At 38.2% G+C, this 18473-nt stretch overlaps 1 protein-coding gene across 1 annotated transcript; it reads right to left on the bottom strand.

Moving 5' to 3' along the window:
- Window positions 1–361: 361 nt before the first annotated feature.
- LOC103931174 ((-)-germacrene D synthase-like) lies at window positions 362–4228 on the bottom strand. The gene is made up of 7 exons (XM_048583432.1): window positions 3980–4228; window positions 2823–2946; window positions 2140–2539; window positions 1829–2047; window positions 1565–1703; window positions 1131–1376; window positions 362–820 (listed from the first exon to the last, which is right to left on the bottom strand). Exons 1-7 carry the CDS (start codon window positions 4226–4228, stop codon window positions 527–529), a joined length of 1671 nt encoding a protein of 556 aa, XP_048439389.1. The 3' UTR covers window positions 362–526.
- Window positions 4229–18473: the final 14245 nt, after the last annotated feature.

Genomic DNA, 18473 nt, shown 5'->3' with positions numbered 1-18473 from the left:
TTTAGGCAAAAATGTGTGAAGTTCCACTAAATATTAAGGCACACCAAAAAAAAAAAACTTAACCACACCACCATCCCACTTGGTGCACAATTATTTGATTCAGAAGTCAGATTAATGCGCAACTTACACACATGCTCAAACAAAAACATTGTCTGTTAGCAGCTTCCGATAGTGGCAAGTCTATTCTCTCTTTTTCTCAAGCCATCTTGTGGCACTAAGACCAAAAGCAACACTTGGGGCCAATAAGTGTTAAACCCTGTGCCCAAACTCCGTCTGAGTTCTAGCACCAACTGCTATATAGGCGTGTTCTATTGTGCTATTTGAGCTGAATAATTAGTATATGTTTTATTCCCAACTGCATAGTTGTTGTTTTATTGATAGAATCATAAAATGGAAAGCAAAGGAACAACCCAAATTACATTTTTACAGTCTTAACGGATAGTAGCTCCTTATTTTTTTGTAGGCAACTTGGGCACTGGAGATTATACTTTCAAAAGAAACATCACAATAAGTCGATATTTTAGGCTTATAAAGCTACGGGTTCTACTAGTGTAGAAATTATAAGATCTTTTACCACACCCTTAGCATTAGTGTATCCATCTTCATGCTTGTACGCAACATCCATGACCCGAGCAAAATTGAGAAAACGAATTAGCAGGGGCATGGGGACAGCAGTAGGGTGGAGGCACGCTTCGTTTATGTCCTTCCATGCATTATTCACTTGTCCTTGAAGTTCGGTTATCGCTTCTTCTTCTGTGGCCCCATATTTCTTCATGTAACAGTTCACAACACCGATAAAATGTTCTTTCTCTTGCTCAAACTAGTGCATGAGGAGTAGGATAAAAAGGACTGTTAATTAGTATAAGTATTAATGCAATCATAACAGTTGTGCTTGTCAAGATTTCAGTTAAGGGGCCAGCAGTCCACTACTAATAGGTCAAACAGTGATACTATTCTAACTTAACCACTTGCTAGCCCAACAGGTATAGGGTTTTGTCACAAAAGCATTTGGTGCAATTAGAAGTGAAACTACTTATATGAGTTAAATTTTATTCTGTCAGATTTTTTTGTGTGAGACATTTTACAATCGACAATACTTATTCATACTGGTTATATAAACGATTTAGTACCTTGTGTTCCGCTATGTCATCCATGAGTCTCTGAATTGTTGACGTAGCCTTCACTACTGGAGGGGAAGTTAATAACCAATCAAAGGAGTCTATTGTAGCTTCTTCCATTCCAACAAAGGATGTGGTTATTAGTAACAGGCAGCCACCGGTCACGAGTGATACAGACATGTATTCATCCAGTGATGGCATGTGCTTCTGGCGGAACAATTTGGCTTCATCGAAGTAGCCTCTAACTACTTTTTTCATCTGACACATACCAGATCATGAGATTATAATGATTCTTAATCATTTCTACTGTTAATTCATATTGATATACAAAGATTATACAAAAAGAATCAATTGTTTCTATACATATTGTAAAGTATTTGCAGCACGTTTTTCTGGCCTTGTAACAACTTTAGACTCAATACTAAGCAAATATTGAGGAATAGTACCGCTTCTCTTGCATGGTGGATGCGATATAATTTCCCATCGTGCGCAAGCTTTTCATGAATTTCAGTATATACGTCCAACAACGCCCGATAGCAGACTTTCATATACTCTGGTAGTTGATCTATGGCTGAGACATCCCACCTGATGAAGTAATACATAAATCAATTGTGCATAATTAGGTTAGTTTTTCCTTTTTAATCGGATGGTGATGTAAGGTTAGATATTATATATATATAAGAGAATTTTAACTAATGATATATTCATACGACTCAATAGCTTCAGTAAAGAGCTCCAGTTGTTCATTTGTGCCATATTCATAAATGTCATCGATAAGGGATATTATAGCAGTAACTTTGCTTGATATCCTCCTAGCAAAGGAATATTGGGGCTGAAAGTCGACTGTCAAACCCCAGCAGAAGTAGACCTCAACCAATCTGTCTCTTGCGAAAGGTAGCTTGTTTGGCACGTCCAAGTTCTTCCACCACCTAAGCTACAAAAATAATTATTTAGTAGCTAGAGGTGGGGAATTCAACTCTTTAGTAAGTGATGTATATGGATGAATAAGGAATTATTTGACCTTGTGATTTCGCTTAGTTCTTTCTGATGGACTCGTTGCAGTCGGTTGAAATCCAACTTGGCGAACTTTAGGAGAGTTTCATTCGGTGATTCTCTTAGTTCCTGGTAGACTGACAAGTAATACCTTGCTTCAACCCTTGGTAGACCCTTTAGAAGCGGCTGATTTAAGGCGTGGGTTACTGCTTTTGCAAGTGGGGAGGGGGGGCTTAAACGGAATGTCGCCGATTCGAGATTAGTCGTGGTGAAGGTTAGCGCCTCATCTAGTATCTCCTCTCCATGTATCCTAAGGTGTGTGGCTTCATACAAGCTTAGTAGTCCTACAACATCATCAACGAGTGATCCCTTGAAATTTCCATTACCGTCCTTGAACTTGTTGAATAAGTCTGCATGACCAACAAAATGGAAAATTCAGAACCTCAAGAAGCATTTAGATTACATGCATGCATGCATACATACATACATACATACATACATACATACATACATACATACATACATATATATATATATATATATATGACCAGACCACCATCCGAGATTACTTACCACATGAAACGTTATAACCTTGTTGTCTAAGCAATCGAAAAAAAAGAGCAGCCGTGCACAGGTCATCCAAATCATAAGAGCTCTCGTGAATTTTCTGTAAAATTTCTTCAATTTCATTTCCAAAATGGTAGGACACACCTAAGCGCTGAATGTCATCAATCAAGTTCAGCTTTTGGGAAACATTTTCAAGTGATGTCATTAGCATTCTTCTCACTTCTTCCTTCAGTTCTTGTACATGTTGTTCAAGTTCAGCATCCACTTCCTGCACAGGATCACATTTTGATTTAAGGAAAAAGAAAACGCATAACCTTTATGATATGTTTGAATGAGGAGGTTTCCAAGTACCAAAAGATATAGGCTACAATTAATATAAAATGATTATAAGTCTGGTAACACGTTAGAAAATGCATAACCTTTATGATGTCAATTTCAAAATTGTAAACATTGAGAAAAGAGGAGCAGCTAGCCTTGCGTGTCAGTTTTCATTTAAGAACTTGATTTTCCCAAAAATTAAAAAAAAAAAATAGTGTGAATTTAACTTTGGTAGTTAGATTCGCAACATGTTTGCCATAAGGAAGGGAAAGTTAGATAAAATGATTTCGAATCAGTAGCATTTAAAATGATTAAAGTACTCATTTTTTTCCTCTTTGTTTATCCTCTTTGTTTAAAATTACAAATTTAATTTTCATAATAGTGCAAAATATATAATAGTTTATTGTAGTTAGAAAGAAGTCTTACCAAAGAAGCATAGGACAGAAAATGGTCACCCCAAATGCTGGGAGAATAAGTGGCTGAAGGCTTAGGCTGATGAACATCAAAAGTGTCATTTGGGTTTGAAGATTGAGATAGTGGAACTTCCACAGAAGACATACTTCAAAGATTTCAAACCTGAAGCGAACTAGCCAAGTGTTATTGCTTTTGTATCAAGTGCTGGTGTGAGTTCGGGAGCTCATAAGCTTTGCTATTTATAGTATCGCTGGCTAGCTACCGCACCCACCGGAAAAAAAATATATCTACAGAAATTTTACCGGTTGGTCATCAGTTAACCGGTTGGTTTGATGAGCAGTTCCTATAATTCTTGGACATCGGCTAAACACTTAATAAAAAATTAAAAATATTAAAATAATTATTATAAAAAAAATTAAAAATAAAAAATAAAAAAGCCAAAAACCCAGACTTCATCTTCCCCGCTGAGCACCCTTCCATCCCCTCCACCCCCTCCACGACTCCACCCCTCCATCCTTTCCACCCGAACACCCCTTTCTCCCATCCCCCATCATCCACCCTTTGCCCACCCGAGCCATCCTTGTCCGATCCACTCGTCCATCTTCACCTCCCCGACCCACCTTCTCCCTCTCCTCCACTCTCTTCACCTCTCGTCCCTTCTCTCTCCCCAGATCAACCATTTCCTTCCCTCCTCCACTCCCTTCTCTGCTCCACGATTTGCATCCTATCAAATCCGATGGCGATGGAAGTTCTTCATCCTTCCCGTCACCGAGAAGGTGAAGAACGAAGGTGAGAAAGGAGAGATTGTTGCAAACCATGGCGACCTGCTTGGACGGCAGTGCCGGGCTTGGGCTGGGCTTTCTATGTTAAAGGAAAGTATATTTGGTTAACATGATCGTAGGGATTGTAAATGGTCAACGATCTGATTAGAGCTATAATAGGATCTGATTGTAATCAACTTGTAATTATAGATTGGTTACCTAGAATAGGCTGCATCTGATTGTATAAATCTTGTATCTTTGTATGAATGAATATATTGGAATTAGAAAACTATTCAGCAAATACTTCAATTTTGACATGGCATCAGAGCACCGATCCTGGTGACTCTAGGCGTCCATTCGACTTCCGCTACAAACACAACCGAAATTTTTTCCAACACACATAACCAACATGGGCGATGAAAAACCAGCAGAGATGGTGTCACATGCATTTGACCCTCTCACTCTACACCACTCAGATTCACCAAGTCTCGTCTTGGTTTCACAACTCCTCGACGGACACAACTACGGACAGTGGAGCCGCTCCATGCGCATCGCTCTCAGTGCCAAGAACAAACTTGGGTTCATTGATGGATCAATCAAGTGCCCAGCAATTACCGACGCCAAGTTTTCAATTTGGCAGAGATGCAATGACATGGTCTTGTCATGGATTTGGCAATCTGTGCAAGGCAACATCGCACGCAGCATACTTTACTGCAAATCTGCATCTGCAGCGTGGAAGGATCTTGAGGATCGATTCTCACAAGGAAACGATTCCAGGATCTACCAAATCCGACAGGAAATCGTCGAACACCGACAAGGACAACTATCTATTTCAGACTATTACACCCAGTTAAAGGCTCTTTGGGATGAACTGGCTTCGTATTATGAACCAATTACCTGCGATTGTGAGGGATCCAAGACTCGTGTAGCAAGGGAGGAGAAAGAGAAGGTCATGCAATTTTTAATGGGCTTGAACGAGACTTACTCCACCATACGAGGTTCTATCTTAATGATGAATCCGCTTCCTGATACGCGACGTGTCCACGGGTTGGTTCTGCAACACGAACGCCAAATGGATGTGGCTAATCATCGTGAACCTGCTGCCCATGCGATGCAAACACATCGGTCCACAACACCAAAAGGAGGGTATGTACCTGGTAGCTCCAGTTCACGGAAAGCATCCAAATGCAGCTACTGTGACGGCTCGCATTCCGTAGAGCGGTGTTATTTCCTTATCGGGTTTCCCGAAGGTCATAAGTGGCATGGGAAGCATGTGCTGCCCAGAAACAAACGCCCAAATCCGACAGCCCACAATGTCGAAGCATCTCCATCACACGCCATCCATCCAGAAGCAACCAAGACCACATCTTCCCACGGCCCAACATTCACAACCGAAGAGTACCATCAACTTCTTGCCTTGCTTCGCTCTGGAAACAGTAAAATTACACCACTTGCGAATGCAACAGGTATTGTTACACCCACATGTAATATGACGGAACATGACTTGCATTCAACTCTTTACTGGATTATAGACAGCGGGGCATCTGATCACATATCACATTCACCATTAACACATAAACAGATTGCTACTGAAAATGATTTTGTGGTATTACCAAATGGGGGCACGGCAGATATTAAGAGCATTGGATCCGTACAATTGTCACATGAGTTATTACTTGATGGCGTTCTCCATGTTCCAAAATTTCGTGTCAATTTATTGTCTGTGAGTAAACTCACACGGGCTCTACAATGTATCGTAATATTCTTTTCGGATTTTTGTGTTGTGCAGGACATGGATACGAAGAGGACGATTGGCCTGGGCAAGCAATTTAATGGGCTCTATTATCTTACGCCAAGCCAAAATCCCCATCTTACCAACCATGTTAGCCGCACCACCAGTCTATGGCATCAACGCTTGGGCCACCCATCTACACACCCTTTACATTTTTTGTCAAAAACAAATCCCGAAATAATGTTTGATTCCAAACATGTTTGTGAAGTTTGCCCTTTGGCAAAACAAACTCGATTGTCTTTTGCTTCTAGTTCAATTCAATCCACCGCACCTTTTGACTTAATTCATTGTGACATTTGGGGGCCTCACAAAGTTCCCACACATTCTGGGGCACGTTATTTTCTCACCATCGTGGATGATTTTACTCGTTTTACATGGGTGCATCTTATGCGTTTCAAATCCGATACACAATCACTATTGAAATCATTTTTTTCTTGGGTCAAAACTCAATTCCACAAAACCATCAAAGTTTTACGCGCAGACAATGGTGGAGAGTTCCTCTCCATGCGTTCTTTTTTAGACACCCATGGCACCATTTTTCAGCATTCATGCGTTCACACCCCTCAACAAAACGGGGTTGTCGAGCGTAAACATCGACATCTTTTGAACATTGGGCGCGCACTCCGTTTCCAAGCCAATTTACCATTAAAATTTTGGGGGGATGGTGTCCAAACCGCATGCTACCTTATCAACCGCATTCCCACACCCTTATTATCCCATAAAACTCCCTACGCATTTTTACATGGTCACTTGCCCACTTATTCTCACCTCCGTGTGTTCGGATGTCTTTGTTATGTCACCAACCTTCACCCAAACCACAAGTTTGACTCTCGTGCTCGCCGTTGTCTTTTTCTTGGATATCCCCTTGGTCAGAAAGGTTACCGTGTTTACGACCTCGAAACGCATACAATCTCCACTTCCCGTGATGTTCACTTCCATGAGACAATTTTTCCTTTTGCCCACTCACCACCTGAACATGAGGATGACTCTCTTGTTCTTCCCCTTATTCCTCCTGATTCCTTACCCTCTCACGGCCCACACCATCCTGGCCCAAACCCAGATGACTTGAACCCCACCACTACCCCAACTCCCACTTTACCCTCTCCAGTTCCCGACCTCAATACCCACACCCCCTCATTTCCTCCACCTTCACCAGAGACCACTCCGATCTCACCCACTCCTGCCACCCACTCCCTCGCCTTACCTACCCCTCCGCCTGCACCGTCCTCACAACCTCTCATTCGCCAATCTTCCCGCCTGACCCGACCACCTGCTTATCTCAACGATTATGTGGCCCATCATGCTGCTCTGCTTGCGCCTGGCATCGCCTCTTCCTCCTTGTCCAGCACCCGACATCCTCTCCACCGGTATGTCTCTTATGCCTCATTATCTTCTGCTCATCAGTCTTTCGTCCATAATGTTTCTCATCAGATGGAACCCACATCATATGATCAAGCCCGTCATGACCCCCAATGGGTCGCTGCCATGAACAATGAACTCCGAGCTCTCGAAGAAAATCAGACATGGAGCATGGTACCCTTGCCTGCCGGCCATCGTGCTATTGGATGCAAGTGGGTTTTCAAAATCAAATACCATTCGGACGGTACAATTGAGCGGTACAAAGCCCGCCTCGTTGCCAAAGGTTTCACTCAACGCGAAGGGATCGATTACAAGGAAACTTTCGCTCCCGTTGCTAAGCTGATCACTGTGCGATGCTTGTTGACTGTTGCTGCGGTTCGCCATTGGCCCCTCCATCAGATGGATGTGCAAAACGCCTTCCTTCATGGTGAACTCCACGAAGAAGTGTACATGTTGCCTCCTCCTGGTTATCGTCGACAGGGGGAGCGTGTTGTATGTCGACTCAAAAAATCCTTGTACGGACTTAAGCAAGCGTCCCGCAGTTGGTTTCAGAAATTTTCCTCTGCCATCCATGACATTGGATTCATACAATCTCGGGCTGATTATTCTCTGTTTACTAAGGTCTATGGCAGCTCCATCACCATTGTTTTATTATATGTTGACGACATGGTTATTACAGGAAATAATGATGGAGCAATCAATGATCTCAAGCAGTTTCTTAGCCGTTGCTTCCGAATTAAAGATCTTGGACCCCTAAAGTACTTTCTCGGTGTTGAAGTTGCACGGTCCAAAGCTGGCATTACCATCAGCCAGCGCAAGTACACACTTGACATATTGGAAGAGGCAGGTTTACTTGGTGCGAAGCCATCAAAGGTTCCAATGGAACCTGACTTAGTGCTACTACCCACTGGTAGTGATCTTCTCAAAGATCCTACGCAATACCGACGAATGGTTGGGAAATTAATATACTTGACAATCACAAGGCCGGAGATCACATATGCCGTCAACACCCTGAGTCAATTCATGCAGGAACCTAGGCGACATCATCTGGACGCAGCACATAGACTTCTTCGATATCTTAAAAATGCTCCTGGACAAGGTTTGTTGTTCTCTTCCCAAAGTAAGCTGAATTTGACTGGATATTGTGATGCGGATTGGGCACGTTGTCCGATTACTCGCCGTTCAGTTACAGGTTATTGCATTTTTCTAGGCAACTCACTCATATCTTGGAAGAGCAAGAAACAGGTCACGGTAGCACGATCATCTGCCGAAGCAGAGTACCGTTCCATGGCTGCAGCAACTTGTGAACTCACGTGGTTGAGATACCTGTTGAAGGATTTGCAAATAATCCATCCTAATCCGGCGAAGCTGTTTTGTGATAATCAAGCTGCGTTACACATTGCAGTGAATCCTGTGTTCCACGAGCGCACCAAACACATTGAGCTTGATTGCCACACCATTCGTGAGAGGATCCAAAGAGGAGAAATCAAGACAGCCTATATACACACTGGAGAACAAGTGGCTGACATGTTTACTAAGCCACTGCGATCACCTGCTTTTCATTTGCTTCTCTGCAAGTTAGGCGTTCTTGACATCCACGCTCCAACTTGAGGGGGAGTGTTAAAGGAAAGTATATTTGGTTAACATGATCGTAGGGATTGTAAATGGTCAACGATCTGATTAGAGCTATAATAGGATCTGATTGTAATCAACTTGTAATTATAGATTGGTTACCTAGAATAGGCTGCATCTGATTGTATAAATCTTGTATCTTTGTATGAATGAATATATTGGAATTAGAAAACTATTCAGCAAATACTTCAATTTTGACATTCTAGGCCTTGGAGTGGTGGCAGGAGGTGAGGTATAGGGAGAGTAGGAAGAGGGTGATTAGATAGAGAGAGTGTGTGTGTGCTGATTTGGGGGTGGGGAAGACGAAGGGGGAAGGGGATTTCTGGGTTCTTTTTTTATTTTTTTTTAATTTTTTAAAACTTTTAAAAAAGTGTTTAGCCACGTGGTACAAATGTGGCAGTTACGTTAGCACAAATAGGGACCTAATATTTGTCACGTCATGACTTAACAGTTAACTTAACAGATTTTCTAACTGATGTATGAAATTGAAATAAAATAATAAGTAAATGTATTAAATTGAAATGTTTTAAAGATGTTGTAAGGAATTGAAATTGATCCCAAACCTGAGGAGGTAAAATGTAATTTATCTTTTTTTTTATTTTTGCAGTGAACCCATTACTTTGATTTTTTTTTTTTTTTGGGAAATGGACCCATTTGTTTGGTTAGTTGTCTACATTTGTTGACAATGATTAATGTATTTGATTGTATTTGATTAATCACTAATAGTTGTTAGTATTTGGGTAATTAATTAATATTGGGCTGAAAAATATTAAAAGCCCAAGCATGCAAGGGCTTTTTGGATGTGGGTTAGTTGAACCAGAGACCCAAGATAGAATTAAATATTATTTGTTGGTAGCTAATAGACAACAAGCTTATAATTGAAGTGATAAGAGACAAATGGCCGCTCACCTTCGGTTAATATCATAAAAGAAAATTTAACAAAAAGCTTTCGGTATTGTTTATTTTAACGAAAAATCATATTTTTACATTAAAAAGTCAATCCTGGTACTATTCATTTTACCCTCTATTTTGTTTTTATCGTTAAAACTTAAAGTTTTCAAGCCATTTTTATTAGTTTTCCTTTTAATAATTGTACATAACTCCCTTATCAAACTCATTCTAACTAACTTTTGGTTATCGGAAAGGCAAATAATTTCCTACAGTACATGCTTAGAAGATTATAGCTGGATTTTTGGGCCTTGTTGATTCTTGTTTCAAGCTTCAATCGCCAAAAAGAAAAATCTTAACATGTTAGGTAGCGTCACTAATTATTTTTTTTAGAAAATGGACCCAATTGTTTGATTAGTTGTCTAGATTCGTTGACAATGATTAATGTATTTGATTAATCATTAAAAGTTGATAGTGTTGTATTTGATTAACCACTAATAGTTGTTAGTGTTTGGGTAATTAATTAATATTGGGCTGAAAAATATTAAAAGCCCAAGCATGCAAGGGTCTAGATTCGTTGACAATGATTAATGTATTTGATTAATCATTAAAAGTTAATAGTGTTGTATTTGATTAATCACTAATAGTTGTTAGTGTTTGGGTAATTAATTAATATTGGGCTGAAAAATATTAAAAGCCCAAGCATGCAAGGGTCTAGATTCGTTGACAATGATTAATGTATTTGATTAGTCATTAAAAGTTAATAGTGTTGTATTTGATTAATCACTAATAGTTGTTAGTGTTTGGGTAATTAATTAATATTGGGCTGAAAAATATTAAAAGCCCAAGCATGCAAGGGTCTAGATTCGTTGACAATGATTAATGTATTTGATTAATCATTAAAAGTTAATAGTGTTGTATTTGATTAATCACTAAGGGGGTGTTTGTTTCCCCTCACTAAAGTTCACTGGACTGGACTGGACTAAAGATTAGTCCAGTCCCGTGTTTGTTTCCTGGCTAGACTAGTTTTAATGGGATTAGCCAGGACTCGCTTTCACTAACAACCTCACTAGCTGTTCTTAGCGTGACCCCTCGAAAACCATTGGACTAGCTAAGAACTTCTTTGTCTTGCTCGACTCACCTCCCCAACCTCGATTTCGATGGCATAAGCTTGAGGCGTGGCTTCATCTCTAATGACGAACTCGTCGACGTCTTCATCTCCGACGAAGACCTCGTCGACTGGGTCATCTCCACCATCTTTTTCTCCTTCGCTGCTTCACTATTGCCATGGTCGTGGGTTTGAAGCTACTGATTTTGGCTTTGCCTTCGGCTTGCCTCCTCATCGACCAGGTCGTCTCCGCCATGACTGCTTCGCAATCTCAGTAATTTTTTTTGTTTTGGGTTTTTGGGTTTTTTTTTTTTTCCGGGATTTGCAGGTTTAATTGGTTATTGGAAGGCTTGCCTTTCTTTTTGGAATCTCTTAAGGCTTGGCAAATGGTTAACCAACAAATTCTGTTAATTAAACAAGAAAATTAAGAGATTAATGCATAATTTGATAGAGAGAAAATGATGGAGAAGAGAAATGAGGAAGGCTAAAGGAAGGAAGGGAAAAGAAAATTTGCTTAGGTCCATTCATTTTCAGACTTCACTGCCCTTTAATTATTAATTTTTGTTTAATTTTTAATCCAAAAGTGAATTAAAAATGGCAAAAAAAAATATAGTATGTGACTTAGTCCGACACTGCACCAAACGCTTCACTAAGCTAGTCCAGCTTAGTCTAGTCTAAGCCAGTCCAGCTTAGTCCTTGAAGATAGTCCAGTCCAAGACAGTCCGGTGCAACAATCGCACCCTAATAGTTGTTAGTGTTTGGGTAATTAATTAATATTGGGCTGAAAAATATTAAAAGCCCAAGCATGCAAGGGTCTAGATTCGTTGACAATGATTAATGTATTTGATTAATCAGTAAAAGTTGTTAGTGTTGTATTTGATTAATCACTAATAGTTGTTAGTGTTTGGGTAATTAATTAATATTGGGCTGAAAAATATTAAAAGCCCAAGCATGCAAGGGTCTAGATTCGTTGACAATGATTAATGTATTTGATTAATCATTAAAAGTTGATAGTGTTGTATTTGATTAATCACTAATAGTTGTTAGTGTTTGGGTAATTAATTAATATTGGGCTGAAAAATATTAAAAGCCCAAGCATGCAAGGGTCTAGATTCGTTGACAATGATTAATGTATTTGATTAATCATTAAAAGTTAATAGTGTTGTATTTGATTAATCACTAATAGTTGTTAGTGTTTGGGTAATTAATTAATATTGGGCTGAAAAATATTAAAAGCCCAAGCATGCAAGGGTCTAGATTCGTTGACAATGATTAATGCATTTGATTAATCATTAAAAGTTAATAGTGTTGTATTTGATTAATCACTAATAGTTGTTAGTGTTTGGGTAATTAATTAATATTGGGCTGAAAAATATTAAAAGCCCAAGCATGCAAGGGTATAGATTCGTTGACAATGATTAATGTATTTGATTAATCATTAAAAGCTAATAGTGTTGTATTTGATTAATCACTAATAGTTGTTAGTGTTTGGGTAATTAATTAATATTGGGCTGAAAAATATTAAAAGCCCAAGTATGCAAGGGCTTTTTGGATTTGGGTTAGTTGAAACAGAGACCCAAGACAGAATTAAATATTATTTCTTGGCAGCTAATAGACAACAAGCTTATGATTGAAGTGATAAGGGACAAATGGCAGCTCACTTTCGGTTAATATTATAAAGGAAAATTTAACGAAAAAGTTTTGGTACTGTTCACTTTAACGAAAAATCACATTTTTACACTAAAAAGTCAATCCTGGTACTATTCATTTTACGCTCTATTTTGTCTTTATCGTTAAAACTCAAAATTTTCAAACCATTTTTATTAGTTTTCCTTTTAATAATTGTACATAACTCCCTTATCAAACTCATTCTAACTAACTTTTGGTTATAGGAAAGGCAAATAATTTCCTACAGTACATGCTTAGAAGATTATAGCTGGATTTTTGGGCCTTGTTGATTCTTGTTTCAAGCTTCAATCGCAAAAAAAAAAAAAAAAAAAAATTCTTAACATGTTAGGTAGCATCACTAATTATTTTAACAAGTCGGATTTAAATTTGAGTTGTATTACTTGTTAGCTTAATCGATTGACACAACATAAATCATTAAAATAATAAATAAACACAAGCACAAAAAATATATCTCGTTTCTTATTTAAAGTCCCACAATCAGCCCAATTTCAAAATACCTCACCTTTCAAACCTACATCAGACATCTTTCATTTTTTGTGTGTAATTCATGTCTTATAAGGACCGACTCTTTGTTTTTTTTTTTTTTTTGGAAAATGACTGTAGCAAAACTACACCCAAAACTCCCTTAACTTTTATTTAACAACAAATCTAAAATTACAAGCAAACCAAAAGCCCAACTTACAAATATACACAACCAAAAAAGACCGAAACCAACAGAAAAACAGAAAGAGGCCTCACAACAGTGAAGCCCAAAAGAACCAACTCTTTGGTGCTCACATTTTTTGCGAAATTTGAAAGGGATTGAAGGTGAACAATCAAGTAACTTTTCTTCTAGCTCTGGTGAGAGATTTTTCAGTGAGATCAGTACATATGGTGGTATACCACATGTCACTATACAAATAGTGGGATATATATGCTAAAAAGTTAATAACTTAAAGAATAAAATTTCCCACCACTTTTATTAAAACACTTGATGTATTCCTTATGTTCCTGTTAGAATGAAAAATTTCTCTATTATATCACTCACCCTCTCTTGACATTGTTTACGAGTGGCTCAGCGTGGCTAAAACATTTTCTGAGACATGTGGACGTAGAGAAAATGTCGGTGATTCGGTCCGAATAACTTTCCAAACCGAAACGTTTGGTTTTACTTAAATTTCTTAATGAAACTGAGCAGTTCGGTTCCTGCAGTTCCAATTCGGTTTGACCGGTTATCTATTGTAAACCGAATTATATATTATTTTTTTCAAGTCCTACTTCAACATTCAACCTGTATGTTTCCACCGACAAATTCATAGCCAAACTATTGAAAATATACGAGATAGACTTGACAATATTGCAAACAACACGGTAATAACATAAAACTATACAATATGAAAAATTAAATATTTGAGTTGAGCATTAATGGGTTCGGGTTGAAACGGGTAGACTCGTTAGTGACATGTTAATTAACTGATTGATTTAGTGTCAACCACAAGTATCAGTTTAAACCAGAGACTGACTTTTTTAATAATTGTACATACCTCCCTTATCAAACTCATTATGACAATCCTCATCACTGACTTTTGGATACCTTATTTGAAATGAAGTTTCATGCATCAACAAATTTCTTAATGTGTCAGGTTGTATCACCAATTATTTTAACAGTTCGAGTTTGAATTTGAATTGTATTAATTGTTAACTTAACCAATGGACGCAATATAAACCATTAAAATAAAGAATAAACACAAATACAAAATATATGAGCCGTATCTCAAGAAACATGTGATGTCATCCTTTTTACACACATCATCATTCAATCGTTTTATATAGAAACATGTGATATCATCCATTTTATACACATCGTCATTCAATTCCACACATCATCTTTCAATCTACTTATATGGGCTTATGGCATAAAGCTACATCTTTCATTTTTTGTGTGTAATTCGTGTCTTAATAGGGATTGAAGAAGCAGACCAGTCAACTTAACGTTGTTTACGAGTGGCTCAGAGAATTCGCAATTGCAGACGATGGGTGGTTTGAAGATTCTGCCACGCATGATACTAGCCAACGTTGTCGTCTTTGTCGAGCATGGGTGCCTCCACATACGAAGAGCGAGTACGAAAACGACGGGTTGAAACTTATACATGTGGGCCTATGGCGTAAAGCTACGTCTTTCATTTTGTTTTTGTGTGTAACTCGTGTCTTTTTAGGATCTGAATCCTGCCACGTGTTATGTACCTGTTGACAGGTAGGTACCATCAGCTATCAAAGTCAAAGTACTTTGAAGAAGGAGACCAATCAACTTAACGTTGTTTACGAGTGGCTCAAAGAATTCGCGATTGAAAACGAAATGAAATACCCAGGAGAAGTTGTGAAAAATTAAAATTCTAAACAAAGTTGAACTTATATGAAAAGTTGAAATTAATAACCAAAATTTTAGGAAAATGTTTGATCAAATTTTTAAAAGGAATGTTTAGTCTAAAAAATCAAAAAACGAGGCGCCTATATCAAAACGTCTCTAAATTTTAATTGTAAAAGCAATTGTGTGGTGTACCGTGTATTCAACAATATGTAGGATGTTAATATAAAAAGCTTTATTTATACTAACTTTTTTGCACGTACTCATGCACTTGCAAAATGCCTTTTTACATCACGGTGCGCTACGCACGGATTATGAAGTTCTTTTTTCTTTTTTACATTTGGTCACGCATAAAGACATTCTTATAATCATTTATAATTTGTAACCTACATTATGAAAGGTATCAAATTAATAAACCAAGAAATCAAGAATGTCTTTATGCGTGAAGTCAAGCATTAACTGGAGATACAGAAGCAAATCAAATTAATTTATATAGGTCACAAATGCTATTCATTATGTAAAATTAAATTATTGCTCCTATCATTTTTGTCCATTCTCGATTTGTTGAAATCCACTTTAAATTTTCTTCATATTCCTACATAAACCAAAAAAAAACCAAGAACACAATAATTTTTTTGACAAAAGAAAAGATAACATGAGGAAACAATATATGCAATAACAATAACTTGCATATTAATATCAGTGCAGAGAAGAGCTTGTTAGAAAATATTAGTATTTATGTTTATTTTAGTATTTGGGTTTTCCTTGTTAGTTTAAGAATTGGGCCTAGCCCATCCAAGTTAGGGTTTCTTATGTTTAGTTCTCTATAAATATTGCTTGTCATTTAGTTTGAGAAACAAGTTAGTCACAATGTAGCCTCTTAGGGTGTGTTTGTTGCACCAAATAATCTCGAACTGGATCAGCTTCAAGAACTAAGATGGACTGACTTAATCAAACTTTTGATACAGTATCGGACTAAAAAATAAAATAACTATCAAATTTAGATATTATATTATCTAATTCCTATTTATTAATATTTTAGTATTAATCTATCATTTTATTTGTTTCTAGAAACACCTCTTTCTAACATGTTCCTCTTTCCTCCGCTACTCTCTCTCCCCCCATATCCCTCTTTTTATCTAGTTCACCATTTTCTAGAATTCTCTTCCACTCTCCGTATACATCTCCCTATTTTCCTCTTCCCATCTCCTTCCCATCCCCTCTTTTCCACCATCCATTCTCTCCCTAACCTCTCCCTTTTTTCCTTATGCAGAGGATTCGTGCAAAGGATTCATCAGAGCTCACCACCCAATGCCTCCTCTAATTTTCTCAGAAAATTTTACGATTTTCTGGTGATTTTGCGTTTTTGTTTTGAATTTGTTTGGGAGATTCGTCTGCATGTGCTTTTGGGGGAATTTTAGATGTTGGATTTTGAGATTTAAGCAGTGGGTGGGTGTGGGTTTCAAATCTGGGCAGGGGTAAGGGAGTAGGAGTTGCAAACAACAAAGGTATGCAAACGATGTTGGAGACGGGATTACAATCTCGTGGTTTTTGGGGGTTCTCACAAGGATGACTTGGCGAAGCGCTTAGTCGGAACGAGTTCGACTTAATCCTATTTAAGTTTAGTCCAGCTTGCAACAAACACGGGATTAGTAGTCTTAATAAAGCAGTCTAGTCTAGTGAACTTTAACGAGGGCAAAAAAACACACCCTTCGGGTTTTGTACCCGTCTTGGCATTTTTGTTTGTTTAATAATATTTCTATTAGTTTGTAGTATTGGTTATCGCCCACTCTGATATTCAACTTGGTATCAGAGCAGGTTTCATCCTTCCGGGTGTAATCTGCTTTGGGTTGGTATCTGTTTGCTTATGTCTGTTGTCGTTCGTGTTCAGATTGTCTAGTTGTGTTTGACAGGTTGCAAGGAAAAAAAGTGATAATTTTTTTAGTTGTGTTGACGGCCTTTTGGTCTTTCCCCGCCGTTCGTATTCGTCTCTGGTCACCTGCTTGTTTGACGAAGCCCAGACCCGAGAACCATAAACTCTGATCGAGTTCGTCTTCGCCTTAGATCACCTGCATTCTAACCCGCACCACCATCTCCGCTGCTACATCCACCCGTTCACTGTACCCGCACCGACTCGTACAAGTCGGATTTGTCACAATCCTATGAAGTCCCCTTCTGCAGTGACTTTGCACTAGAAGTTTTTTGGTTTGCTACAATTGGTTTTGCATGAATTGAAGAAAGGCAGAGAGAAGGAAGAAAAAAAAAAGGGAGTTTTAACGAAAAGCCCACGGTATTGTTCACTTTAACGAAAAACTACATTTTTACACAAAAAGTCAATCATGGTACTATTCATTTTATCTTCTAGTTTGTCCTTATCATTAAAACTCAAAGTTTTCAAGTCATTTTCATTAATTTTCCTAAAATAAAAATTGTGATTTAGGCCCACACGGGCAGGAGAAGAAATTGCTGGTTTTTTGTTTTTTTCTTTGGGCCCACGTTTGATATTGGGTTTGTGTTTGGAGCATGTTGTTGCTGACCGCAACAATTCCTCAGGTGCTTGGAGTGTTGACCACTCAAGTGATAGTTGTCAGAATTTGTTGAACGTTACAATTGAGATATGGAAACCTTGTGCGTTTAGTGACGAGTTCTTTCCATACTCTCAACACTAGTCAAAATCAGTTTGCTAGTAAAAATCAGTTTGCCAATCCAGTCGAATCAAGTTTGCCAGTCAAGTCAAGATTGCATGCCTGCCAGTCCGCCTAACGGAGCCAGTCCACATCTGCTTGTTTGCAAACCCATGTTGTATACTGCCATGAGTTTGACAAGAGGTGTTGGAAAATATTAGTATTTGGGTTTTCCTTGTTAGTTTAAGAATTGGGCCTAACCCATCCAAGTTAGGGTTTCTTATGTTTAGTTCTCTATAAATATTACTTGTAATTTAATTTGTGAAACAAGTTAGTCACAATGTAACGCCTTAGGGTTTTGTAGCCATTTCGGTATTTTTATTTGTTTAATAATATTTCTATTAGTTTGTAGTATTGTTTATCGCGCACTTTGATATTCAACTGAGCTATATATTCTTCTCTACAGAGAGAAGAGTAATTTAAAAGACAAAAATTCTCTAACCTAAGTCATGGAGGCGAAGCATCCATATGAGAAACGAAAGACCACCATCAAATTATCAAAATCCAGTCAAACATAAATGAAAAAAAGACACGAGTAAAATAGAAAAAAGAAATGAACTCCATCGTCAAAATTAAGGACTTTACTTATCCACGGGAACTATTTGCTCCCTATATTCGCCATGGGCCTCTCGGGCATGCCGGGAATTTACTCAAACATGAAACTGGTGGGTGCGAGCGTGCCACTACTAGATGCCGCTAGTAGACGGGATCTGAACGATTGAGGTTGCGCCTAAATTCGACTTCAAACCAAGAGATTGTGTCATTGAGTGGGAGTGACTCAAATCAGGGTTCTTTCTTTGCCTTAA

This window comes from the organism of the source record quoted next, unplaced genomic scaffold (assembly GCF_019419815.1).
Source record: "Pyrus x bretschneideri cultivar Hongxiangsu unplaced genomic scaffold, Pyrus_bretschneideri_v1 Contig2, whole genome shotgun sequence".
Classification (NCBI taxonomy): domain Eukaryota; kingdom Viridiplantae; phylum Streptophyta; class Magnoliopsida; order Rosales; family Rosaceae; genus Pyrus; species Pyrus x bretschneideri.
The sequence above is the reverse complement of the archived record's forward strand: the minus strand, read 5'-3'. Positions and strand labels throughout refer to the sequence as shown.